The sequence below is a fragment of the Siphateles boraxobius genome, unplaced genomic scaffold, assembly GCF_051911475.1.
Source record: "Siphateles boraxobius isolate OS27281-9 unplaced genomic scaffold, OSU_SipBor_1 9, whole genome shotgun sequence".
Classification (NCBI taxonomy): domain Eukaryota; kingdom Metazoa; phylum Chordata; class Actinopteri; order Cypriniformes; family Leuciscidae; genus Siphateles; species Siphateles boraxobius.
The window spans coordinates 4,519,709-4,547,651 of NW_027509219.1; the positions used below are offsets into that span (position 1 = coordinate 4,519,709).

A 27,943-nucleotide genomic window follows, 5' to 3' on the forward strand; every position below is an offset into this window, starting at 1 on the left:
ACTCGAGAAGGGCCCCTCTTCTCTTATTGGCTGTTTTCACATTCTTGGGTGTATCTGTAAGCTTTATATAGTGTGTTGCCTCATGCACTGAGCAATAATAAGGGGGTGACTACAGTTTACGGTAAGCTTGCCATGTATTGTCTCATTTCCAGCTGCTTATAGTAAATAATACTGTTTTCTTTGAGCATTTGGATCTTATACTGTACTTTTAAATATTGGGCTAGAAAAGTTTAATATTTAAAATACTTAAAAGTGTAAAATGACATCTTTAAAGAAATCAGCTGACTTTCAAATGAAAATTGTACTGTATCTCTAAATGATTCTTGAATAAACCATGTTTTGATAATTGATCACTACGTATATCATTCCAGTTCAGGTTATTGGCAGTAAAATGGCTCCATTAGGACTCATCTTGGTCTCATCAGCACTACTGGCTGGGATCTGGGCAGCAGGTAATATCATTACATAATGTAATACCTATTGTAAGACTACTATTAGGTCAATGTGTAGCTATAAAAAGAATCCTGTTTTTATTATAAAGCTTTGTGCTTAGCCTTATGAATGAACCTTGTCAAGCATTTGTTTAACCAATGCCTGATATTATGTTGCAAATGGAAATTTGCCTTTTCATACATGTGGTTATGAAAACAAAAGTAGTCCATCATCTTGTTCATCAGATCATCATAAAGTCATTTTTTGGCTCACCAAGTGTGTGTTTAGCATAAACACATTTTTAAAAAATCAACGTAGTAATAGAAACCTAATACATTGAATAATACTTCTGACAAATGAGTTTAATTTGAAGCAGATCACATCGTGCAGGTCGCAAAATTGAGATTACATTATCATCTATGTCTTGCAATTTAAACAAATTAATAAATTCATATTTAGTAAAAACAGTACATATCTCAAACATTTTTAAGTAAATGTCAACATGTGGGCAGGTCAATCTACAATAACATGACATAAACTCCATCAGTGCTCCAGAGCTGGTGGGGGAGGCAGAGAAGTTAATAGGTTTTATTGATTGACTGTACTACCATAGGGGTTAAAGGTAAAGCATGTAAGATTTTTTTTATGTTAAAATGCATCTTCTTAAGTTTTTTGATTATTGACAACTATTAGAATGCCATTAATGGGATTATCTACCCCAAAAGTCTAAACAATCTAAAAAAGCGATAGCTGCTGAGAGTGAGACAGATTGTGTTTAGCCAGTGTGGGACCACGGCTGACGCGTTGCATGGGAAAGGACATACATCTTCGGTTACAGAAGTGCAAACCAAAATATGCTGCATTTAGACCCTTTAAAATTAAACAGGTTCAATACCATACAGCATCATCATGCACCTGTTCAGAAAGACAGATGTTCAAGTTTATAATGTCTATTCAGCATCAAACAGTTGTGGTGTGTCATGCCAAAAAATGTGCCCAGTGCAGATACTCATGTAACATGTCTAAAAGAAAAAAGTATTCCTAACAAGTAGTCTACTTTTATCTGTTGAGATGCCTTTGCGAGTACCTATAAGAGCTGTTTGTGATTGAGTTGTGGAAGTGCGATGCACGAAAGGGGTGTTTGCAAGGTTGTTTGAAAATATGAATCATTTTTTTTTTTTTTATTCTGCTAGGTGCCACTAGTGATGGAGAAGCTACGGTAGTAATCAAAAGTATTCAACCACCATTGCAAATCAGGTTTATTGGCAAAATTTACAGACTTTTAGCTGTTTGCAAAGAACAAATCAAACAAAAGTAATTGAAGTAGCTCAACAACATTTTTCAAGTGGTTTCCCCAAATTCAACTGAAAATGCAACTTTTAACGACTTCTGCAGTCTCAAAAGTCAACCAAGCCTTGGTGGAATTTGAGGTATGCTTGGGATCAGTCTTGTGGAAGGTCCAATTACGCCCAAGCTTCAGCTTCCTCACTGACGCCTGAGGGCATGACATTTTCTCCTATAAATTCCTAATACTTCAATGAATCCATCTTGCCGTCCACACATTGCAGGTTTCCAGTGCCAGAGGATGCAAAGCAGCCGCAGAGCATCACCGAGCCACAACATGCTTAAGTGTAGACAGAGTGTTCTTTTTAGCATATGCTTTATTATTCTTCCTCCAGACAAACCTCTGATCCATAGGGCCGGAAAGTTACAGTTTTGTTTCTTCGCTCCACAGAACAGAATCCCAAAACTCCAGTGGCTCATTTTTATGATTTTGAGCACTTTTATTGTTATTTTGGGTCAGTAGTGGTGTTCGTCTTGGAGTTCTGGCATGTATTAAGTATGCGCTTGCTGTGCAAGCTGAAACCTCAATGTCTTTTGCCACCAAGTCTTGCTGCAGGTCTTTTGCAGTCACTCGAGGGTTTTTCTGAACCTGCTTTCTCAAATATCTGGTTGCAGCCGTTGATAGCTTCCTTTTTCTGCCCCATCCAAATTCAAAGTTTATTTGTGACATAAGTTATAAGGTGATTAAACAAGCAGTGAAATGTAAATCTGGAAACTTTCCAGGATGGGTGGAGTCCTTGAGGATCTTGACACCCCTGACTCTGCATCGCCTGATGTGAATGTCGAGTGGAGAAGGGAGAACGGTTCAAGCTATACGCTCGGCTGCGCCACCACTCTTTGTAGGGCTTCACGATCCTAGGGAGAGCAGTTCCTGTAATGATGAGATGCGTTGAGTCAAAATATCTTCTATAGCCCCAGAATATAACGTTTTTAAGATTGCACAGGAAACCTAAATTTCCTCAGTAATCTCAGATGGTACAGCCTTTGCCTGGCTTTCTTTACTTGGGCTTGAATGTGAACAGTCCAGGTCAAATCGTCAGAGATGTGCACTTTCGAGGTAATTGATAGGGCTGGGACGATACACCTATCTCCCGATTCGATACTATCATGATACTTGAGTGTCGATACGATACGTATTGCGATTTTTGAAAGAAATTTAATTTTAGAAGTTAAATCATACAGCCTGTACATGATTTAGAAGATGAGTCATATTTACAAAAACAATTCATCACATCTTTCTGACTTTTATTTCAGAAGCATCATACTACATTCTGTTGAATAAATGATTCAATAATAAATCAAATTTGTAAGTGGCGAAACAATGTAATCGATAAATGCGTTATTTTAAGCGCCAAGTTTCTATCAAAAGCTGATTTACTCTATTTTGATCGATATCGTAGGACATCAGTGTTTATATTTGAAATTTTAACTTTTATCCAAGTACTTCTATGATCATTTGAACTATTGTATCACAGAAATAATGATACTATGAGGTCGAAAAGACCTTTTGTGAAGCTGTTTCATGACAACTCTCTGGGTCAGTGGCAGCGCCAACACAGATTTGAATGTTGCGATGATTTTGTCAAAGGTTTCATAGACCGACGAAATTGAAGAAGATCGCGTGGGTGTTTGAATCGACAATCAAGATCACATTCTTTTAAAGATTAATCTTGCAGCTCTATTGTCTTATCTCTCTCTCAGCATATGAGTAGCGCAAGGGCTTATCAGTGCATTCAGTATCACGTCCTTTTCCACGCATCCACTTGAAAGGGATAGTATGTCACTCAACACTCATAGATACAGCACATTTCATCCTCTGTTGGAACGAAAGAAACATTTTGAAATCGCTTTAAAAAAAATCGCGATAGCTAGGTGAATCGATTTTTTTTCTCCCAGCCCTAGTGTTTAGGTATTCAAAGTATTTCAGGTAGTTTAAGCACTGTTCCTTTAACTTTGAACTTGCAAACTACGCTTCCAACATTGTCTCTAGGAACATTTAAAGCTTTTACTATCTTTTTGTATCCTGTTCCTTGTTTGTGAAGGGTAATGATATCTTCTCTTAACGTTTTGGACCATTCTTTTGACTTTATGACTCTTCTAACATGCAGTCAAACGTGACACTCAACAAAACTAGCTAGTTCAGTTATTTCATGTGTTCTAGCTCAAGCACACCTGGTGCAACTAATGAAGCGCTTGATTAGTTGCATCCGGTGTCTTTGAGACAAAAAACTGTTTTGCAGTTTTGTGCTGTTGGTTTCTATTCAGGGGGTTGAATAATTTGGAGACTGCAGAAGTCATTAAACGTTGCATTTTCAGTTGAATTTGGGGAAACCACTTGAAACATTTGATGTGTTGAGCTATTTCAATTACTTTTGTTTGATTAGTTCATTGCAAGCTGTTGAAAGTCTGTTCATTTTGCCAATAAACCTGATTTGCAATGGGGCTGAATAATTTTGATTACATCTGTACATACATATTTTGTTAAGGTTACTGAAAAAGCTTTTCACTCTTGTAGTATTTTATGTATCTTTTATGTAAGTGTTGAGGTCTGCGTGTGACCATTGAAATCATTTCATGAATGTACTTGTGATCTTGTCATTACAACAAGGATTTTAGGGGGCTGAGGTGAATAGGGTTTAATAGCGCCAATAACCAGACGGTCCATGGACGTGCCGTCTGAGGTAGAGACAAAGCAGGATGCAGACAGAGCCAATATTAGTCTGACACGGCATGTTTCAGTCTAAGGCATGGCACTGCGCTGGAACTGTCTCATGACATCCCGCCAGGCATGGAGCAGTCAGCATTCAAAGCAGAGAACACTGCTGCTATTCACTATAATGAGTGTGATTAATCAATTAGCTACCACTAACCAAGCAGTCACTAATGTAGGGCAGCCCATGACATGACTTCAGTTTTGATGGCATGTACGTTTTTCATGGTTTGAATGGGAGGATGAGGGGTGTCAGTGATATGCTGTGACACTGATGGAGGCCTGCTGTGTGCTGCACAGATCAAGCTTAAACAACACATTCTCACCAAAAGCTGGCAGAACTTAATCAAGATTGCTAAAGCTGTTAAACTCCAACTTTAGCTAGAAAACGTATCTGGTTAGATACGGTTTCTTCTTAAAATCAAGAATATTGTCAATGACAATCATTTTTAAAGTAATAGTTTACTCAAAAATATATACTATTATCACTTATATGTTACCATTAAGTCGTCCCAAATATTTATGATCCCAAAAGAAAAAAAAATCAGAAGTTTTCCATAATCTTAACCATGCAGTTACATAGAACAGGCACAAAGTATTTCAAGCTTAAAGGGACACAAAAGCAACATCAAAGTTTAATTGAAATGATCTACGTTTTGTGCAATATTTCAAGACTTCTGAAGTAATTTGTGTGAGAAACACAAATTAAGTCATTGTCGACTGAAAGTTTCCTTTAGTGGGCTGTTAACTGCTGTAATCTGGCTCATTGAGTCTGTGAATTAGTAAATGAACAACTTGAACTTGAGTATAATGAAGAAATCATCTAGAAAGGTTTTGGGTAACACTTTACAATAAGGTTCATTAGTTAACATCAGTTAATTACCTTAGTTAACATGAACTAAGAATTAACAATACTTCTTCAGCATTTATTAATCTTACTTTAACATTAATTTCAACATGTATTAATGTGTTATTAAAATCAAAGGTTGTATTTGTGAACATTAGTTAATGCACTGTGAACTAACATGAACAAACAATGAACAGCTGTATTTTTATTAACTAGCATTAACAAAGATTAATAAATACTGTAACACATGAATTGCTCATTGTTAGTTCATGTTAGTTAATACATTATTACCTTATTGTAAAGTGTTACCAGATTTTGTGAACCAGATCAACTGATTTATTGAAAAACACTTTTTGAAAGATTATTTTCTTTATAAATTTGACTTGCATTTGGACTATATTTTATGAATATTTTTTCCTGCTTTTACATCTTTTTGCTTCTTCAATCTTAGTTTATTGTATTTGCTCGAAAAAGAGAAATGAAAGACAGTCTAGTAATATTCTTCGTGTTTCACGAATGAAAAAGTCATGTGGGTTTGGAATGAATTGAAGTTAAGTAAATAATAATAATAGAATGTTCATTTTTGGCAATTTTATGCATGTATAAAGTGCAAATCGATTGAAATTTAGATTTTTAATGATGATCATGTTTTTTTCTTGAAATTGATATTTGCTTCTGTAAAAGTAAATCAGTGTGACTTCAACTTAATTTTTTTTATTACATTTCATAGCCAAAGGCTCCTACTCACAACCCATAATCCGAAAAGAGATCCACCAACCAAAGAAGTCGATGTTACCATAATAGAAATTGAGCAAAAAAGGCAATAGTGGTCATTAATTTCCATGAAATGTGAATGACGTAACTTAGTATCAGTTCACATCTTACATATTTGTACAACACTATTATTATTATTATTCATATGAATGTGAAAACAATTCATTTAAATTACCAAAGACATTTAGGAATGCATGGAATGTCAGATGAAAAGACCTTTTAAAATACTGCAAACCATGTATGATTTCAAAAAACTACTCTTTGATTCTTGATTTGATTCACTCACACACATTCATGCATCTATCAGCATGTCTGCTGGTTGATGTGGACTGGTCTGCTTAAACAGGATCAAAACAAAATAGGGAGCAACTTCCAAGTGGACTCAGATGCTGGAGCCAGACGAGTGGGGCACTTTCCCATCATTTTGTGAGCGCTTTCTTTAGAGAGTTTCTGGAACTTTCCCAAACTCCCACCGCATCTGTTCCGCTGCAGGAGGCAGTACACACTCTAAAGCAAGCTTTTGTTTACTTCCAACTATCTCCTTTTAAGTCTCATTTGGTCAAAGTAAGATTAGTGGCCATGAGGCGACCATTTCACCATAGTGCTGTTGCACAAATGGGACATTGTCTACATCTGCTAAATTTGGGAATATTAGTGGATGTTTGAAGAAGAGTGCAAAGTACATCTCAGCATGACAGAAAGCTTCATTAGCAACCAGGAATGCCATCCAAATGTTCTGCCCTTGTCAAATTGAGACAAGCATTGTTTTTTTCCTAGTCCTGTTTCTACTGACAGGTTCGAAAATTGGATTAGCTCACACACAAAAAAAACCCCTGACATCAAACAGCCAATTAGACAAAAAGAATAATAATATTGTGTAATAAAAATGTAGAATAATTAGTGGAGTTTACTAAGTCAAGCATCACTTTTATTACTGCTCATACTTAAGACTGTAATACACTACACAACTTCAAATCTGAACAGATTGTAACCCTTGCTGACTTGCTCAAAATATCAAACATGTTAATATCCTGGATGGAATCATAATCTGGAACCATTAGCAACCTGCTATCACTGCTTCTTCACCTATGTTTTGATCCGGAGATTGTGTACAATTTCAGAAGATGCGTAATAGCGCCCCCTACCGTATAACAGTGAAAACATTGATAGCCGGAAAATTAAGTTAGTAGCGGGAAAAGAGTAAAGAGTAAAATATGAGTAGCGCAAGGGCTTTTCACTGCATTCAGTATCACGTCCCTTCCACGCATCCACTTGAAAGGGATAGTATGTCACTCAACACTCATAGATACAGCACATTTCATCCTCTGTTGGAACGAAAGAAACATTTTAAAATCGCTTTAAAAAAAATCGCGATAGCTAGGTGAATCGATTTTTTTTCTCCCAGCCCTAGTGTTTTAGGTATTCAAAGTATTTCAGGTAGTTTAAGCACTGTTCCATTAACTTTGAACTTGCAAACTATGCTTCCAACATTGTCTCTAGGAACATTTCAAGCTTTTACTATCTTTTTGTATCCTGTTCCTTGTTTGTGAAGGGTAATCATATCTTCTCTTAACGTTTTGGACCATTCTTTTGGCTTTATGACTCTTCTAACATGCAGTCAAACGTGACACTCAACAAAACTACTGCTCATACTTAAGACTGGAATACACTACACAACTTCAAATCTGAACAGATTGTAACACTTGCTGACTTTGTAAATAGTTACAGAGAAAAAACTGGGCATCATACACTAAATGACTGAGGTTTATAGACTACCAAACTTTCAAGTTGATTTGAACACAGCACACTAACACAGAAACATGTGCCTCATTTCTAGGAGACATGTGACAAATGTAAACAATAATCTATGTGTTCCCAAATTGACTCAAAATATCAAACATGTTAATATCCTGGATGGAATCATAATCTGGAATCATTAGCAATCTTCTATCACTTCTTCTTCACCTATGTTTTGATCCGGAGATTGTGTACAATTTCAGAAGATGCGTAATAGCGCCCCCTACCGTATAACAGTGAAAACATTGATAACCGGAAAATTAAGTTAGTAGCGGGAAAAGAGTAAAGTAGATTTTAAGTAAATTCCTATGTACACTATACCAGTGGACTAAAAATCAGATACTCAGAATTGGAAACATATCCGTTTTCTTTATAAATCAATATTTTTTTTAAACAATGTATGTTTATAAGATAGTATGTAAAACTATGTGAAAAAATATTTAATAGGGTACACAATCAAAAGAGTTACCGCAAATCAGAACATATGGGCACATTCAGAGTACTGCAAGGGTCTGTACTTGCCCCTTTGCTGTTCACAATGTATATAAATGACCTACCAAAATGCTGTCCAGGCGTAAACTGTCAGATGTAGGCAGACGACACTGTGGTCTATGTTTCCACTAAAAAACCCAGTCTGGCAGGTGAACACCTGACAACAGCATTAAAGAATATCTCTAACTGGCTCGAGTTATCTCATCTATCGCTAAATGTTAAGAAAACAGTCTCCATGTGTTTCTCTATACGAAATAGGCTGGTTAGCGATATATTTGAGGTACATATAAAAAATGAAGCAATAGAAGCAGTCAATGAAGTCAAGTACCTTGGGATTATTCTGGATAAAAATTTAAAATTTGATAATCATGTTAAGTACATCTGCAAGAAGGTCAGACCAAATATAAATTGTTTTCGGTTTATAAGAAGGGATTTGTCCTGTCACACTGCAAAACTATATATGCATGCAATGATATTTTCACACCTATCATATTGCCTCGGATCATGGTCACAAATCTCTCCAAATAAATTAATACCGATTCTCTCACTCTACAAACAGGCAATAAAAATCATGGACCGGAAACCCATGAGATGGCATCATTGTGATGTTCTAAGAAAGCATAAGCTTCTTGGTTTTGACAGTTCTATATTAGTAGACGCCAAAGCTCTCAGGGGGCGAACACACGAGCCACTATCAGAGGTGACTGTTTAGTCCCAAAGTGTAAGGCCTCCTTTGGTCAGTCTGCCTTCTCAGTAAAGGGGCCAAAACTCTGGAATGCTTTGCCTACTGATTTAAAACTAGAGACCGATGGCAAAGCTTTTAACAGAGGACTTAAACAATGGCTAAGAACTAAACAGCAGTGCTCGCATGAATAACTAATGATATTCTCTGACTCTGTGTCATGTATTTGTCTCTTGTTTTGTGTGCAAACACATGGCCGGTTGTTTTGGGCTATGTGTTGGCATTGTCTTGTGTTTTACCTCGTTTCCTTGCTAATGTTGTATCAGTGTCACCTGTGATTGTGATCGTGTGTCCTTACCACGCCCCTTGTTCCCTCGTTAGTATTGATGTTCATCAGTGTCATCTGTAACCTTTTGTGATGTGTTCTATGTAAGCTCCCGGTGTTTGTTCCTCAGTGCTGGTTCGTCTTGTTAACATTCGGTTCTGTGAGTATTGTGATCTGTCTGTGAAAGTTCCAGTTCCTATTTATGGTCAAGTCTAGTTATTGTCTGAGTTACTGTTTGTTTGCCCCATCGTGGGTCTTTGTTTTCCGTTTGTAAATAAACCGTGTTTTGTGAAAGTACTGTCTGCGCTTGGGTTCTATTTAGCGTAACGTGACAGAACGAACCAGCCAATTTGAACCCAGCACACAGTCAACTATGTCTTGTTCCGCCAGTAGCCAGCTGGGTGACCAGGAGCGATGGTGGCAGTCGACCATCGAGGACATGAGGAGGGGCAAGATTCCGTTTCCTCCCCAGGGAGAGAGATCCCTGGAGAGATATCCTAGAGGAGAAGAGAAATTTTACGCCGGAGGTCCTCCTAAACTCCTATTTCATCGCGAGGCTCAATGTACCACCTCCGCTGGCTGAAAGGCAGGGGCTGATCCGACGGCCATTTTGACAGGTGGTGGACCATGTGCGTCGAAAGGAGCGGCAGGACCCCACAATGACGTTGTCAGCTTCTGCATTACCAGCGATCCCGGAGAGTTGCGTCCTAGCCACGACAACGCTTGGCGCCCACGTTCTCGCTGCTTCGACGTTGGCGGGGGGTCCTTCAGCCTTGGCTGCGGGGATCATGGTACCGATCCTAGGTCCGGCTATGGCTTCTGCACCGCGGTCAAAGAGGAGGAGGAAGAGATCGTCGGGTTTGCCGTCTCAGTCCCTTCCCGGCTCCGTGCCGATTCTTCAGGTTGCTTCTGTCAGTCTGGTCCACGCTGAGAGAGATGGGAGAGTGACCAAGTCCAGCCCTGTCCCAGCTGTGGAGTCTAGTTCTGTCCACGCTGTGGTAGATGGGAGAGTGACCAAGTCCAGCCCTGTCCCAGCTGTGGAGTCTAGTTCTGTCCACGCTGTGGTAGATGGGAGAGTAGCAAAGTCCAGCCCTGTCCCAGCTGTGGAGTCTAGTACTGTCCACGCTGAGTCGTCTGTGGCACCCCCTGTCCCAGTTCCGTTGCGAGTTGCAACGCCCCCAGTTTTGGGTTCTGTATCGTCTCCTCTGCTTGCTGCCACAACATCTGTTGTGTCCCCTGTTGTTTCCCCGATTACCCCTGTTCCTGTTGTGACCCGACCTGTCCCCCCCAAGACTGTACCTCATGTGTCTCCACCCAGAACTGGCCGGTTTTCGTGTCCTCAATCAGTGCCCATGTCCAGTGAATTTAGGGCTTTTGTTCCACCCACCCACACTGGACCTCCACCTACGAACTCTTTTGTTCCCCCACCCCCCCTCCCTTATGTGTTATTTTTATTGTGTCATCCCGATCCTACTGTTATGTTTTCGTGTTTGCCACTGTTAATGGTTGTTATGTTTTGTTGGTTTATGTCTAGTTTACAGTCGGTTATGTCCCATGTGGAGCGTCTGGTAGCCGCTCTGTGAGGAGGAGGTTATGTCATGTATTTGTCTCTTGTTTTGTGTGCAAACACATAGCCGGTTGTTTTGGGCTATGTGTTGGCATTGTCTTGTGTTTTACCTCGTTTCCTTATTAATGTTGTATCAGTGTCACCTGTGATTGTGATCGTGTTTCCTTACCACGCCCCTTGTTCCCTCGTTAGTATTGATGTTCATCAGTGTCACCTGTACCTTTTCAGATGTGTTCTATCTAAGCTCCCGGTATTTGTTCCTCAGTGCTGGTTCGTCTTGTTAACATTCGACTCTGTGAGTATTGTGATCTGTCTGTGAAAGTTATTGTCTGAGTTACTGTTTGTTTGCCCCATCGTGGGTCTTTGTTTTCCGTTTGTAAATAAACCGTGTTTCATGAAAGTTACTGTCTGCGCTTGGGTTCTATTTAGCGTAACGTGACACTCTGATGCTTCTGCTTTATAATTTATGTATGCAATTTTGTTTTTTCTTTTCTCTGTAATTATATGGTATATTTTAGCTATCCTTTTCTGTTAGTATTTTTAGTATTATTTTGCTTACTAGTTTTGTTATTGTATTTTATTTCCAAAAGTCTCCCATGGACAGATGTTGAAATTTAGGGTTAGGGTTAGAGTTAGGGTTAGGGTTACATTGGACATTCGTCCAATGTAACATACAATTACATTGGACGAACCATATGCATTTGTTTAAGTGTTTTAGCACAAATGCATATGGTTCATCCAATGTAATTGTATGTCCATGTCAAATAAATAAATAAATAAATAAATTAACAACTCCAATTATACTTTGAATACTTAATTATAGGTTTAAGTATATCTCGATCAAAAGACTGAGTGCAAGTACAGGCCAAATTCACTTAGAATTTTCTGTCAGTATAAGTCAAGTATACTTAATATTACTTTTGTGATCAGATTTATGATTTTCATTTGGCGATAAAATAGTCAGAGACTTTAGCCATTTTTTAGTATTAGAATATCATATATAAATTTGGGGTGGGTGGACCCTTTCGACTCGGGCAAGTAAGCAACTAACCAGAGCACCCTAGCAACGCTCTAGCAATCACCCAGAAAACCCTAGCAGCATAATGCAAAAACACCATTCAGAATGCCTCAGCCATCACATAGCAATGTCCTGGGAACCCACACTCAAATTTCATTGACCTTTTTGGTCCCACTTTATATTAAGTGGCTTTAAGTACTATGTACTTAACTCGAAAAATAAGTGCAATGTACTTATTGTCTTCATGTTGTATTGTAAAACACTTGTGCTGCTATTGAGGTGTTATACGGGTAAGGTTAGGGTCAGATGTGGTGGTATGGGTAGGTTTAAGGGTAGGTTAAGGTGTAAGGGATGGGTCAACAGTGTAATTACAAATGTAATTATATAAATTAATTAAAGTTTTAATTACATGCAGGTATTTTAAAAATATAAGTACAATGTAAAAACATGTATGTACACAATAAATCCATTGTATCAATTTTTTTATTTCAATGTTAGTACATAGTAGTTAAACCCACTTAATATAAAGTGGTTCCTTTTTTTTTTTTTTTACAATGATGAACCAAGACATGAGCCGTTCCCTGTAGTAATGAAGAGTTAGAAAAGGATTCTTATGAATGTGTAACAAGTTGAATGAAATGTTGTTTTATATTTTAGGACCACAAACATTAAGAGTTACATCCATCAAGGTGAGATAAATTAATTATATCCGGGCCACTTATAAATTACATTTTGTAATGATTTGTTATTAAATAATGTTTTTGACACTTACCCAAAATTCTATGCAGGAAGAACCGTATACAATGTCTAAAGGCTCCGAACTGGAGGGCTTCTGCATTGACCTGCTGTCAGCTATTTCTAAGAAATTAGATTTTAAGTATGATATTCATCTTGTGAAAGATGGTAGATATGGCCAAACAGATGACAGCGGCAACTGGAACGGCATGATTGGAGAGATTGTAAGAGGGGTGAGTATCACAATCACACATCACAATGAGTAGACGAAACCTGTTCCATGTTTAAATGCTCTAATTTACAAATGTTCATACAGAACATTAAAATCTATTAGTTGTTTGACAACAATTAGAATATAAAACAATTATTTAAATAAATAATAATGACTAAAAATAAATATTACAAAATAAAAATAGAAAAAACTTTTAACTCCATAAGTGTGAACACCCTTTTATAATTGGGAATGTGGCTTTGTTCGGAATTAACAAATCATCAAACTCATGTGAAATAGTAAACATAAGTCTTCACCTGAAGTGACTGATTAACTCAATAATAATAAATCTCAGCTCTTCGTGTAAAAAAAAAACTTTCTTGGTTGCACGCAACTACAAAGAACTTACAAAACATCATTTGGAAAGGTATCGCTCAGTTGAGGGATGCAAAAAAAAATCATGGAGAAAGTATGGCACATTAGTAACATTATCATGAACATAATGTATCTCCATAATTGACAAAGACAAAAAAAATGGTCAGAAAGGCTGTTAAGAGGCCTACAGCAACAGCTATGTCCCATATGTTCTGATTTTATATAGAATAGATAATCATTATGGGGGGGGTAATGCCACATAATAGGGGAGGCTTGGGGGGGCTTTAGTTCCAAAAGTTTGAGAATCCTGTTCTAAGCAATGTTAGTTTTCCTAGTAACAAAGCCACTAGAAAAGTGTCAGAAATTCCTCAGACACTGACTCCAGGAGCTTGAATGGGGAATCTGACTTCATTGATAGGCTTGGCTAGCCAAAATAGCTTTCAAAGATAAGCTTTGAGTGTAGCAGAGTATCCTGGTAAAAGACGCTCTTGTAGAAACTTCAGAACTCAACCAACCAGGCAGTAGACTGGGTCCAAACATAGCTGTCTGCACCATGAAGCAAAGAGTTGCTATTTCTGGCATACAGTTTCCTAATTATAGATTTCAATTACATTAATCAATACTAAATCTCAGAATTAGTAACTTACTTTTCAGTCACGCACCTTCAAGCTCTGACGATATCCGACACATTTTGATCAATTCATTCAAATTAGTGAGTTGTTGACTTGAGAATGTCTGCAATCAGATCAGTTTGATTCACACATGAATCGTTCAGTGTAATTTCAGGTTCATTGGAAAGGTGTTATCATGAACATAATGTATCTCCATAATTGACAAAGACAAAAAAACTGGTCAGAAAGGCTGTTAAGAGGCCTACAGCAACAACTATGTCCCATATGTTCTGATTTTATATATAGAATAGATAATCATTAATCCTGGTCTCCTCCAAATAGGGGGTGGAGGGTGGGGTGTAAATGCCACATGATAGGGGAGGCTTGGGGGGGCTTTAGTTCCAAAAGTTTGAGAATCCTGCTCTAAGCAATGTTAGTTTTCCTAGTAACAGAGCCACTAGAAAAGTCGACTTTGCCGCCTTCAGCCATCCATGCCTGCTACGCTATCCGGCGACAGTATCCTTTGCTCTACTTTGCGACACTCATTCAGTCTAAAAGAGCACGAGACGTTTTTCTAAAAATGTCTCGCACTTCCTGTGGCTCGTGCCGAGCCCCGCTCAGCGCGGTAGACCGCCATGTGATCTGCGCTCTCTCCCTGGGCCCGGAAAACCCGGAGCCCTCGCGCTCTCGTCAGTAGGTTGCGTCCATTGTCAGGAACTTCCGATGTCGACCCTGCGGGCTCGACTCGAAGTTTTCAACGTGGAAGCTGTCTCTCCGCCCTCGGTGAAACCGCGCAAGAAAAAGCGCCGTTCCCAGAGACCGCCGGAGATTGATGCGGCGTTCAAGCGCTCGCCGGAGCCTCTATCCCCCAAGCCTCTCCCTCACCTTCTCCGCCCCCCCTCCCGGACGCGCAGATGCCGGCTCCGGCCCTCATTGCCGCCGCTTCAGGGGTTGAGGCGGAAGGCGACGCCGCTGGTGACAGCTTCTCCATCCTGGCCTCAGACAGTGAGGATTGGTCGGGTTCTCACCATTCCGCCTCCTCCTCGGTCCAGGAATCCGGCCGTACGCGTGCTGGCGTGGGCACGGAACTTATGCGCCTCCTCTCCATGGCCGTTGACTAGCTCGGCCTTGAATGGTCACTGCCGAAAGACCCCGCGCCAAACAGACTGGACGGCTGTTTCCTACATCGCCGCCCCCAAGCGCCTGCATCCAGGCCTGCAGCTTTTCTGCCAGAGCTCCACATGGAGCTTTCTAAGTCGTGGAACGCACCATTCTCTGCGAGGCTCCACTCTCATGTCTCCTCGGTGCTGCCCTCCCGTCTAAAGCCTGCAGGACCACGTCAGCTCTCGTCGGCCACGTGTTTTTGTAGCCGCCGGACAGGCTGCGTCCGCCCTGCACTCTATGGCTGTGCTTCAAATCCTTCAAGCCGATCTCCTCCGTAAATGGTACGAGAAAGGCAGGGACCCAGCCGCCGTTATGGATTTGAGGAGTGCAACGGATCCTTCCCTTCCTGCTACGAAATCTGCGGCCCATGCGATCAGAAGATGCATGGCTTCGCTCACCGTCACAGAGACAGCTCTGGCTGACGCTCGCTGATATGAGGGAATCCGAGCACGCCGTTTCTCTCAACGCGCGCTCTCCCCTACAGGTCTTTTCGGCCCAGCGTTAACGGCCCAGCGTTAACACAACCCTGTGCCCACGCCTACTCACTGCCCGCTCTGTCACACGGCCAAAACAGTCTCATATCAGTCAGGTTATGAACGTAAGTTTCGTGCCCGCTCACGAGCGCTCACGCTTACTAACAAACACCTCGCCCCAGGCGCTGCTCGCGCATAACAAAGTTCTCACAAAACGTTCCCCGTTCAGAGCAATCGGGACGTCACACGTGAAACAGCCAGCTATTGCTGTCAGCGAGCCGCCGTATCCAATCACCGAGGGCACGCGCCGCACCCACACCTCCGGTTCAGTTTCCCGAGCCCACGAAGTGTAGCGATCAGAACCTGGAGTCCATTCTGCCCCTAGCTATACATGTGGAAGCATGGGAAGCTATTCCGGGGGTATCAGAATGGGTGCTGAGCACAATAAGACAGGGCTATTCGCTACAATTCATTCACCGGCCCCCGCGCTTGCGAATACGGACCTCGAGGAAAGTGAAAGCGGAAGTAGCGCATCTACTCCGAAATAGCCAAACTGCTGTGCAAAGGGGCCATAAAACCGGTACCTCCTTCTCTGAGCGAGTCAGGCTTTTACAGCCGCTATTTTCTCATACCCAAGAAGGACGGGGGATCTTAGATCTGAGATATTTGAACAAAGCTCTCATGAGAAGACCGTTCAAAATGCTCACGACCAGAAAAATTCTCGCGCAAATGTGCTGAATGGTGCCTTTTCGACACAGCGGAAGTCGATCTGTTTGCGTCAAAAGACAATGCTCACTGCCCGATGTTCTTTTCGAAGAACGAGGATGCGCTGGCCCAAATCTGGCCCAGCCGCCGACTTTATGCTTTCCCTCCAGTCTCTCTGTTGCCACAGGTAATCAAGAGGATCAGTGAAACGCGCAACTCGGTGCTCCTTATAGCCCCACGATGGGAGAACCAAATCTGGTTCCCGGAGCTGACGCGGCTGTCAAGAGGATCTCCTCTCTCAAGCCCGCGGCTCAATCCGGCATCCCCATCCAGAGCGCTGGTCTCTGCACGTATGGTTAATCAACGGATCCCCGTTGTCTTGCCACAAGGGGTTATGAACACGATTACGCAGTCCAGAGCTCCCTCTACGAGATGGCTCTACGCGTCTAAATGGTCTATGTTCTCCAAATGGTGTGCAGACAGAAATCTGGACCCACGAACATGTGGGGTATCGTGGTTGCTAAGCTTCCTTCAAGAGCTGTTGGACAGGGGCAGGTCCCCCTCCACGCTTAAAGTATATGTGGCGGCTGTTGCAGCGTTCGCTGAGTCGACACACGGCCAGTCAATAGGAAGGAACGAGCTGGTCATCCGCTTCCTTAGAGGAGCCAGGAGGATGAATCCCCCGCGACCCCCATCGGTTCCTATATGGGATCTTTCTTTGGTCCTAGAGGCCCTGAAAGCATACCCCTTCGAACCGCTAGATTCCGAGGACCTAAAGTACCTCTCGCTCAAAACCGTTTTTCTGACAGCTCTGTCATTAGTTAAACGTGTGGGGGATTTACACGTGCTATCCATCAGTGCTGCGTGTCTGGAGTTTGGACCAAATGACTCTAAAGTCATCCTCAAGCCAAGGTGATGGGCACTCCCTTCAGAGCGCAGGTCATTTCTCTATCGGCTCTGCCAGCATCCGATAGTGAGAGCAATGTTAGTCTCCTCTGCCCTGTCAGGGCGCTGAGGGCTTACAGTATGTGCTCCGCCCCCTTCAGACGCTCGGAGCAGCTCTTTGTTTCGTTTGGTGGGCTCACCAAGGGTCTCGCCGCCTCGAAACAGAGTCTATCCAGATGGATAGTGGACGCTATAGCAAATGCTTACGTGTCTAAAGGTCTGCAATGCCCTTTGGGCATCAGGGCCCATTCCACTAGGGGTGTGGCCTCGTCGTGGGCTTGGTCCAGCGGGATTTCCATTCCGTTTTTATTAATTTCAGTGGAGTAAAAAGTACAATATAGTGCTTTGAAATGTAGTAAAGTAAAAGTTTCCCCAAAATAAAAAATACTCTAATAAAGTACAGATACTTAAAAATATATACTTAAGTACAGTAACAAAGTAAAAACACTTTGCTACTGTCCACTACTGATGCCCAAAGGGTGAAACCTCTGCTCTGAGTTACCATAGCAATACGCTTCTACTTAGGCTATAACTGGGCAGCCATTCAAGACCGTACACCAGCCCTGAGGGGAGCATCCATCACAACACTGGTAACATCAACATGTTTCAAGCGGGGGACCCAGGGTCGACACTGGGGTCTCTACCAAAGAGAAAGGGTACAAATGCCTCAGCGCGTAACTTTTATGACTCCCACTACCCTGACAGTGGAACCTCTAACTTTGAGACACTTTTGCAATACGCCTTCTACAGAGGCTATGAGTAAGGTGGTCATCCCAGACCATATCCCGGTCCATGAGGGGGACATCTTTCATAACACTGGCGACAGCAACATGCTACAAGTGTACAAATGCAACAGCACATAACCCTTGTGACTTACAGAGGGATTCCTGGAGGCTAAACAATATGGCCTGGCCTAGCCAAATATCAGCTACAGAGGCAAGGATTGGCAAAAACATGCAGGGAATAGATAAGCCTGCATATTAAATCCCACACTACCGAAAAGAAGAAGCTGACATTGGTATGCTTCGCCCCAAAAAACAAACCTGGGGAACTTACTATATTCAGGCAAATCTGAATGGATGGACGCAACACCCCACCCCACCCCTCCCTCCTCTCTTGGGACCCAAGAGGTAATGGTTGGAGCCTGAATTCTTTAAGGGAAGGGGAATTCTTAAAAAAAAAACTTTGCCAAGAAGAAATTACAGCCTCTGTGTAAACAATACATGAATATCAGATGATGTCACCAACGTCTCCTCACTGACGTCACTCAATTCTAAAACTTGTCTTCCGCCATCTTGAGTACCTGATTCGGCAAGATCGATACGTCAGTCGCAAAGGAACTAGAGCTTATTCTCTGGCCAAGCCCGAACTTGCGGGCCGATATTTCCCGTCACTATCCTCGGGCCGGGCCCTTGATCTAGAGATGTGCACTCCCAATGCAAAAGAGTGCGGCGCGGGACTAGATTTGATGGCCGAGTGCGAGGTCAGCCTGGTATGCCTGCAAACCCCTGTGGTGTGCAGAGATGCACCAGCCTGACCCGGTGCTAAATAAGCTTTGCTAATCAGACCAGGTGTGACTTAACAGGGTCTGGAAGGCAAAGCAGGGCCCTTCCAGGATGATGCCAAAGAAGGGTAATTGGATAATGTCTCTTCAACCCTGGGCATCACCCCATCTCCAGGCCCATGCCAACCCATGATAGTCAAAAAACTCAACATCACAGGACTAAAAACACAGAATTTGATCTCTACACCTCAGTGTTTATTTCTTTTTTAAAGAGAAAGATTTCTGTGGGGAGGAGAGAGAGAGATCCTTGAATCTGCCTGCTTCAAATTTACCGGCATTCAGTTCTTCAGAGCTGGATATGGCCAGTACTCCCCCTAACCCCTATATGGCTCAGTATGTGCCATTTGCCATATAGAAAATAGTAGTTGTGTTAACAAGTGACCGATTTTAGCCGCAGCTTCAAAGTCTATTATTGTGTATGGGGCAGGATGCTTCAGATTCTAGAGAGCATTTCATTGGACAGATAATCTGATGAGAATCTGAAGTTAACAGTGATATCATAAAAATCATTGATCCATATCGGCAAAACTGAGAGACTAAGTTTTGAATGCTTATATCTTCAAAATACAGATTTTGTCATTGATTTGACACACACTAACTTATAGATAACAGTAAGGCTAACATATTCATACTAAAAGCCAAAAAACTTCAACTTCTATGATTTCATGGGGACTTTAAATATATAATTTATTTCTGAGTTTGTCTTATCTGAAAATGTGAAGGTGTGCCTTTCTCATTGATGTAATACTTTTAAATCTACACTTATAAATCTACACCTGTTTCTACAAAATTTTACCTGTATTATGTGAAAAGAGTCCCAAGAAACCCTCCTTGTGTGCGTGTCCATGTGTGTGTTGCTGATTTCTACAGGAAGCAGACATCGCTGTGGCGCCACTAACTCTTTTAGCTAAACGTGAGACAGCTGTGGACATGAGCAAACCCTTCATGCAGACTGGCCTTAGTTTCGTCCTAATAAAAGACTTGGCTTCAGATGACTCGCAGTTCCTGAGCCTTCTTAGCCTGTTCTCCACTGAGATGTGGATTGGTGTACTGGTCGCCTACCTGTTGACCTCTGTCTGTATCTTCTTTGTGTCACGGTAAGGGTGGGATGGTAATACCATGGCACTTTGAAATGTAGCATGATAATGAATATGATATATCATATGATATGCCATGGTATTTAGTTGGTGTTCCAAGATCCTTCAAATTATCATGATATCCAAAGAAACTGCAAAACCATTCCTATGGTCTGTTTTTCAGGATAAGCCCCAATGAATGGGAGCAACCAGAGAAAGAAAATAATTGCTTCACGCTCTCACACAGTTTTTGGTATACCATGGGAGCACTGACTCTTCAAGGTAGCTTACATAGCATGGATAAGTATGCTTACAAGTATTTACACCCTCACACACTTTACAATACAACAAAACAACTCAGCTAATCATAGGCTGTTTTTCTAATTGGATTTGGATTTACTTGTATCACATTAAATGGTTAAGAGCCAGTTCATGAATAAACATTGGCAATTGGTGTGTGATAAATTGGTATGATTTAATTTTGTTTAATAATATTGTAACAACCATGAAAGCATCATAGGCTCACTGGGGAAACACCTCTATGCTTCAAAAACATAGTCTACATACATACAATTCACTACAGTTTTCAGGCAAAATGAACACCTGGAAGCCTAGGCTACAGAGTTAATGATAGGACAGCACTGCACTTGCTCGGATAAGTGTTGGCCTTCCTACTGTGAAACAAGAGTCATGATAAAAGAGTTCATAAACTAAGATAAGCAAGCTAAAATGGCATGGTTTCTTCAGCAAATGTGTTTTTATCTATCGCGTTATCTTGCATTTGTGAAAACTATCGATTAGGTTTAGGTTCAAGCTCACTTTAACTTAATATGTTTTTGCAGAAATTATGCCAAAAATTAAAAGTTTGTTATAAATTTTACTACAGGTGCTGGTCCTCACCCAAAGGCTCTTTCGGGAAGGGTCATTACAGCTATCTGGTGGCTGTTTTCATTAGTGTTGCTTGCTTGTTACTTTGCCAACCTTAGTTTATGGCTACATTCAGACAACCAGCAACTGTCAATCAAGAGCTTTGAAGACCTTGCTAATCAAAACTTGATTGAGTATGGTACCATTAAAGACTCTTCTTCTTTTGCATTCTTCAAGGTAAGACAGAATTTATTCAATCCAAAAGAATCATTAAATTTTAATATATAAAATTATTATTATTATTATAGTTCATCAGAAAACTGAAACATCTGTCAAATCACTCACCCTCATGTCGTCCCAAACCCATAACACTTTTGTTCATCTTCTGAACACAAATTACATTTTTAATATTCTTTCAACTATTTTTGTCCAGTAGTCCTAGGTAATTAAAAAATTTTAACTTCAAAAAGTACATAGTAAAAGTATATGTTTTTAAGATTAAGGTTTTAAGAAGTCTCCTGAAGAGACAGGATCACTGTATATTATTTTATTCAAATACAAAAATTGGTCATCAGCAGCTTAGTTTACTTGGTGCTCCGAGAACCTGGTCACCATATAAATTCATAAAACGTTCGATTGGATTATTTTTATGATGTCTTAAATTACATTTAGAAGCTTGAAAATGATTACAACTTTTAGTTGATGGACAAAAGTCATGAGAAAAAATTTCTTAATTTGTGTTTCGAAGATAAAGTCTTATGGGCTGGAATTGGAACAGCATAAGAGTGCATAAATAATGACAGAATTAACATTTTTGGATGAAAATATGAAACATACAATACTTTTAAGCTTTGTTTGACCCAATTTAGATTTGACAGTATTGATAGATGACTGACAGCAATCTTAGAATATACAAAACCTTTGTAAACTAACTCTGAATCTTGAATCATTAATATCAATTGGTTAGTATGTATGACTTTAGCAGTATTTGAAGAGCAGCTACCAACTGTATGTTTTACTGTAACTTGCCTTTGACAGAACTCAAACAACCCCACATACCACAGAATCTATGAGCACATCAAGAAAGCTCAGAGCTATTCACTCACTGCAGAAGAAGGTTTCCGCAAGGCTCAGAAAGGCAACTATGCTTTCATCGGCGAGTCTGTGTCTCTCGACCTGGCAGTGGCAAGATACTGCAACCTTACACGTGCCCCAGAAATCATCGGCATGAGGGGTTACAGCATTGCTGCTCCTTTAGGTATGCTCTCTGTTCCATAAAATTATAGATTTTTGCATACAGAAAATTAAGTCTAAAAATTCTTATTTTTACGGGTGCGGCACTTCAGTGGTTGACCTCATATCTATGCGATAGACAACAATTTGTTAAGATAGGCAACAATCGCTCACGGTCAGTTTGTGTTTCCCATGGTGTGCCCCAAGGCTCTGTACTTGGCCCGCTTCTATTTCTAATATACTTACTACCGTTAGGCCAGATCATCAGACAGCATGGTCTCAATTTTCATAGCTACGCTGATGATATTCAAATCTACTTCACGATTGACCCGAACTCATCTTTTCCGCCCCCTTCAGTTATCTCCTGCCTTCACGACCTTAAAACATGGATGTCCTCTAACTTTTTGCAGCTTAATGCTGGTAAAACAGAAATCCTGTTGATTAACCCTAGATCACAAAACTCACCCAGACATGACATTTTTATTGACATTGATGGTGTTGAGATTAGGCCTTCAAAAACTGTACAGAATCTGGGAGTTTTGTTCGACCCCACGCTCTGCTTTCACTCACACATTAGTCAGACTGTCAAATCATGCTTCTTCCACCTGCGGAATATTGCTCGTATTCGCCCCTCTCTTACCTTTACAGATGCGGAAACTGTTATTCATGCTTTTATCACTTCCAGATTGGACTTCTGTAATTCATTATATAGCGGACTACCCACCAAAGCTATACACCGCCTCCAAATGGTTCAAAACTCTGCTGCACGCACCCTCAAGTATAATAAAAAATCTGCTCACATCACTCCTATCCTTCACCAACTGCACTGGCTTCCTGTCATACACCGCATCCATTTTAAACTGTTAATCCTAATATTTAAAGCCCTACATGGCCCGGCACCCAAATACCTTGTTGACTTGGTACAGCCATATGTTCCAACTCGGGCCCTCAGATCTAGCACGGAAAACCTTCTCGTTGTACCCCGGGTCAGACTCTACACGGTGGGCGGAAGGGCTTTTAATGTTGCTGGCCCTACGCTCTGGAATAAGCTGCCCCCGAATCTTCGTGCGAACGACAACATCCGGTCCTTCAAAAAACATCTGAAAACTCATTTCTTCAAGCTTGCCCAATAAATCATCTTCCTTATCACTGTTTTCTATGTTCTGCACTTTTCCAACTCTATCTGCTACATACTTTATCATAATAGCATATTTTGATAAATAATGCAATATCTCCTTCTTTTCATGCAAACCAGTGTATGCTTGTTTCCATCTGTTTTGTCTCTCGTAAGCAGATGGCCTTTGTATTTGTTCGCTTGTTGTCTGTTTGCTATTTTTTTTTGTATTACATTGTGAAGCGACCTTGGGTTCTTGAAAGGCGCTATAGAAAATAAACATATTATTATTATTATTATTATTATTATTAAGTCTAAAAATTCTTATTTTTAGACATTCCACGGTAATGCCAGGGATTAATGGTTTAAGGTTCAATGATATTCCTATAACTACCGTTCATTTGCCAGAAACACCACGGTACTTGAATATTGTAATCAGTAGTGCCATGGTATTAGCATCTACATCTCACCGTGTGTGTGTGTGTGTGTGTGTGTGTGTGTGTGTGTGTGTGTGTGTGTGTGTGTGTGTGTGTGTGTGTGTGTGTGTGTGTGTGTGTGTGTGTGTGTGTGTGTGTGTGTGTGTGTGTGTGTGTGTGTTCTGTTTGTGTGTTTGTGTATTAATGTCCTCAGGCTCTCCTCTACTGAAAAACCTAAGTGTTGCCATTCTCCGTCTGAGTGAATCGGGTGAGCTGGATTACTTCCGAAGTAAGTGGTGGGCTAGCAGTTGTGTGGCTAAAAATGGCAAGAGTGCTCCACTGAAGCCCAGCAGTCTGAAGGGAATCTACTTATTACTGGCACTCGGTCTGGGACTGGGGCTTTTCTTGGCTTTGATGGAACTGGCTGCCAAATCACGCAAAATCGCTAACACTCAGCAGGTGAGGAGCTCCCCCCATCTCTCTCTGTATATGGACAGCGTGATATTGCCAAGTAAAGGCCTGTTCACACTAATAATGATAACTAGGTAACACTTTAGAATACAGTTCCTTCGTTAATGAATAACTACACAAGAACCAATGAGTAACACAATATTAACAATCTAGTAACTATTATTAACTAACAAGAAACTCTGATTAACGAACTAGTAAGTAATAGCGCACAGATGAAAGTGGTAGTTCACTATTAACTAATCAATAACTACTATTTTTTTAATGCTTCCCAGAGAACTACTGAAAAAGTTTATTAACAATCTAGTAACTACTATTAACTAAAAAGAAACTCTGATTAACAAATTAGGAAGTAATAGTGCACAGATGAAAGTCATACTTCATACTTTTGTGGGAATTGCTAATTATTTGGATCCGTATTCTAAAGTGAAGATCATGGGAACTAACTAGTAATGACTCAAGTGTTACTACATGATCTAGTCATGATTTGTGCAACCAAACACAAAAGTAATTTCAAGGGTTTGAGATTTTTGGTGAACTTTAGTATACTTTTAGAAAATTTCTTTAGAAGTATAGTAACACTTGAGTCATTACTAGTTAGTTACCATGATCTTCACTTTAGAATACGGATCCAAATAATTAGTAATTCCCATACAACTATGTAGTAACATTTGAGTCATTACTAGTTTGTTCCCATGATTCTTAAAGTAGTTACTAATGAAAAGCCAATAAAGTGTAGAATCTTCTCACTCACAACACACACACACACACACACACACACACATATATGTATATATATACATATATATACATGCTAGGAGACATACATAAAAACAATTTTTTTTGTGAGGTAAGAAATTCAATCTATATGGTACTTGGATGGCTGATGACTCAATATGTTCCAGTCGTCACCGTGACTCTAGTGAAAAAAAATGGCTGACATATTTTAAGATATGTCAGTGCATGTTGCTTTCAGTTAAAACAGCTCAAACATGCATTTTAGTCTGGGACTGAGTTTAAGCCTTGTCTGTGAGAGCAAGAGGCTAATTTATCTGCCAAAGATTCAAACATTTAAAACAATGTAGGATGATAAGTTCATGATTAATTTATTAAATACTATACACTACTAAGAAAATGCTAAAGTGGTTACAGTGTTGGTAAATCGACCATGATATTAAAGGTGCTGTATGTAACTTTTTCACTCTTCTAAAGCATAAAAATTCCATTATATGTTTGCAGATATTTAGGGAATATCTAAGTTCACATACTCGTTTCTCTGAAAAACACTTCTACTTGATTTCCATTACACGAGAGTAGATGTTAAAACTTCATGCTGATTTGTACTTGACTTTCGCCAAGATAACTAAGACGTAGCTTTACAGTAACCTATGTTTCTCCATCCATTTACGCCTCTTTCCATCTGGTGATGTCAATCTCCTTCTGTCTGGTGTTAATGGCTGCAGAGTATTTGGTGCGTCAGCACACACAACGGCTGCAACCACGATCCGGTCTCCCCAGTGTATCAGCATGACAACCGTCTGGATTGAGCTGAGTAGGGGACATTTCTAGGGTCTTAACGTGGGCACCTTCCGTCCTCAGTGTTTCGTCGACTCGCCCACGACACCTCAAGAGGGCTCGACAGTGACTCTGGCGTCCCAGAGTCACCCCCCTCCGTCCCCCACTCAACTCCACCCAGCTTACTGACCTTTACATCCTTCCTACTGCTGAGGTTGCTCCTTCCTCGTAGTTCACATGTGACCTACCCACAATCTCTCCGCAACCCGACCATACGCGCCAACCCGTTTGACTAAGGCTGTTGAGCCCCACTGCAGTCGTTAAAGCGGTCAGTGGCAACGGCTCCGTATGCCATACTACTGCAAAACACAATATCTTTCCAAACACTAATCCTCATTCACGCAAAATACACAGGACTTAATAACTGTAAATATAATGCAAACTATACAACTAAACCAACAGACTCTTTGAGTTTTTCAAGAAATCTTCGAAACCGTAGCGTGGCGGCCTGTACACTGCCAGCCAGAATCTTTCCGTCTCAACCACAGCCAGTTGCTGCTCCTTTCTGCTGCTTCAGATAAGTTCTTTACTGTGCGACGCAACTCTTGGCCACTGAATCCGACGTCTCTAAGGAACCGGGTTGTAGAGTGTGCCACAAATCCTCGACAACCCACTTCCACTGGATAAACCCGGACTCTCCATCCTCGCCTCCGCTTCAGTGGCCAGCTGAGCATATCGTAGTTTCTTCCTCTCATATGCCTCATCTACAGCATCCTCCCATGGCACTGTTAACTCTATCAGTTGAACAATGTGTGCTGATCCAGACCACAAAACAATATCTGGTCGGAGGTTAGTGGTGGCAATCTCAGGTGGAAAAATAAGCCACTGATCAAGATCAGCCAGCATCTTCCAGTCCCTAGCATCTTCCAGTTGTCCGGGGCGAGAATTGGTTTTAACACCTTTTCTTGGTGGTTGCTCGCCTGTGTAATGTTTTGCTAGAACAGGTGGCAACTTATTGGTCATGTTACGCTTGTCTTCCAATGCTAAAGCCAAACATCGCAGTACTTTGTCATGGCGCCAAGTAAACCGACCTTGGCTAAGAGCCACCTTACATCCTGTCAAAATGTGCCTTAATGTGGCAGGTGATGAACACAAAGGACAAGAGGGATCCTCTCCTACCCAGAGGTTTAGGTTCTGTGGTGATGGGAGAACATCATATGTTGACCTGATAAGGAAACTGATCCTACTCAGTTTGACCAAAGTGAATTTGACAGTTATTTAGTTTGAAATGTGCGTTCCATGTCGGAATGTCTGTTTTTGTTTTGGTCTGTGTGATCTCGCCCACTGTCAGTTTACCCAATAGTATTTCGACACCCCGGGATGCCAGTCGGCAGGAAATACGGCCTATTGCAGCCCGCAAACAAACTGGGTCTGAGATTGCAGATTCTACTCAACCTAAAGAATCAATCTAAAAATCTAAAAAATTAAAGCATATTAAAACGTGGATAAATCAACTCATCAACTTAAAAAGTATGTTTTTCTTAAAAGGTCTTCTCGGCTTCCATTGTCAATTGCGTTCACTCCTTTTGCGTATCCTCAAACTGGCAACCCGCGTGAGTGTCGGAAAACAACGATCTCCGATATTTGGAATTTGGACTGCAGTACCCATTTCGAACACTAGCTTTCATTCTTACAGACTGTACCTTTAAATTGACCTGAGAGAATGGTACACACACACACACACACACAGAAAGTGAAAATGACCTACTTTCTTACAGAAATCCTGCTGCTCCGTGATGTCAGCGGAACTCAGTCAGCGCTTCAGAGGTGGAGAGGTGACGTCACCGGAATCCTCTGAGAAAAGCAAAGCCTAAACCCCATCAAAGCATTAACACGTGCATTTAACCACTTAATCTATTAAGTTCACATCAAAGTTATTCACTACTAACTAAACAGGGTGGGTGAAACTCATTTAAAAAAAAAATGTTTTTCACACTTGCATCGAAGAAGAAAAGAAATTATTCAGTGCATTGCGATTTCTGAATTCCGGTGTTTTTTGTTTTGTTTTTGGTAATGATTCACCATAATAAACATTACCATTATGTAAAAACACTTTCCAGTTTAAATATTATATTATTATGTTTTTACATTACAGTAACGAAAATGATTGAACGATGATAATGATAACGATAATAATTTCACTTATTTTGGTGTGAAATATGTTTTTGAAAGGTTTCATGAGATTCACCTGCGTAGCATTGTGTATTTTTATCAATTTCAATTTTTTTATCAATTTCTAATCAATTTCATTTATTTTATTAAAAACATCTAAGGTTTTAGTTTTATTTAGGTTTAGTTGGATGGAGGATACATCATTATTTTATTAACATCTTATGTTATGTTCTTTCAATACAAGATCAGTTACAGCTGTTAAGCTATAACATTTATTGGAAGAAAATAAAGAATACCTAAAATTTTGAAAA

At 40.6% G+C, this 27,943-nt stretch overlaps 1 protein-coding gene across 1 annotated transcript; it reads left to right on the forward strand.

The window, feature by feature from the left end:
• Positions 1-27,943, forward strand: LOC143733035 (putative glutamate receptor). The gene is made up of 10 exons (XM_077224580.1): positions 1-121; positions 372-452; positions 12,646-12,677; positions 12,777-12,956; positions 19,642-19,868; positions 20,032-20,129; positions 20,734-20,951; positions 21,753-21,972; positions 23,692-23,936; positions 27,239-27,943. The coding sequence occupies exons 2-10, from the start codon at positions 392-394 to the stop codon at positions 27,332-27,334; spliced, it is 1,377 nt and encodes a 458-aa protein (XP_077080695.1). The 5' UTR covers positions 1-121; positions 372-391; the 3' UTR covers positions 27,335-27,943.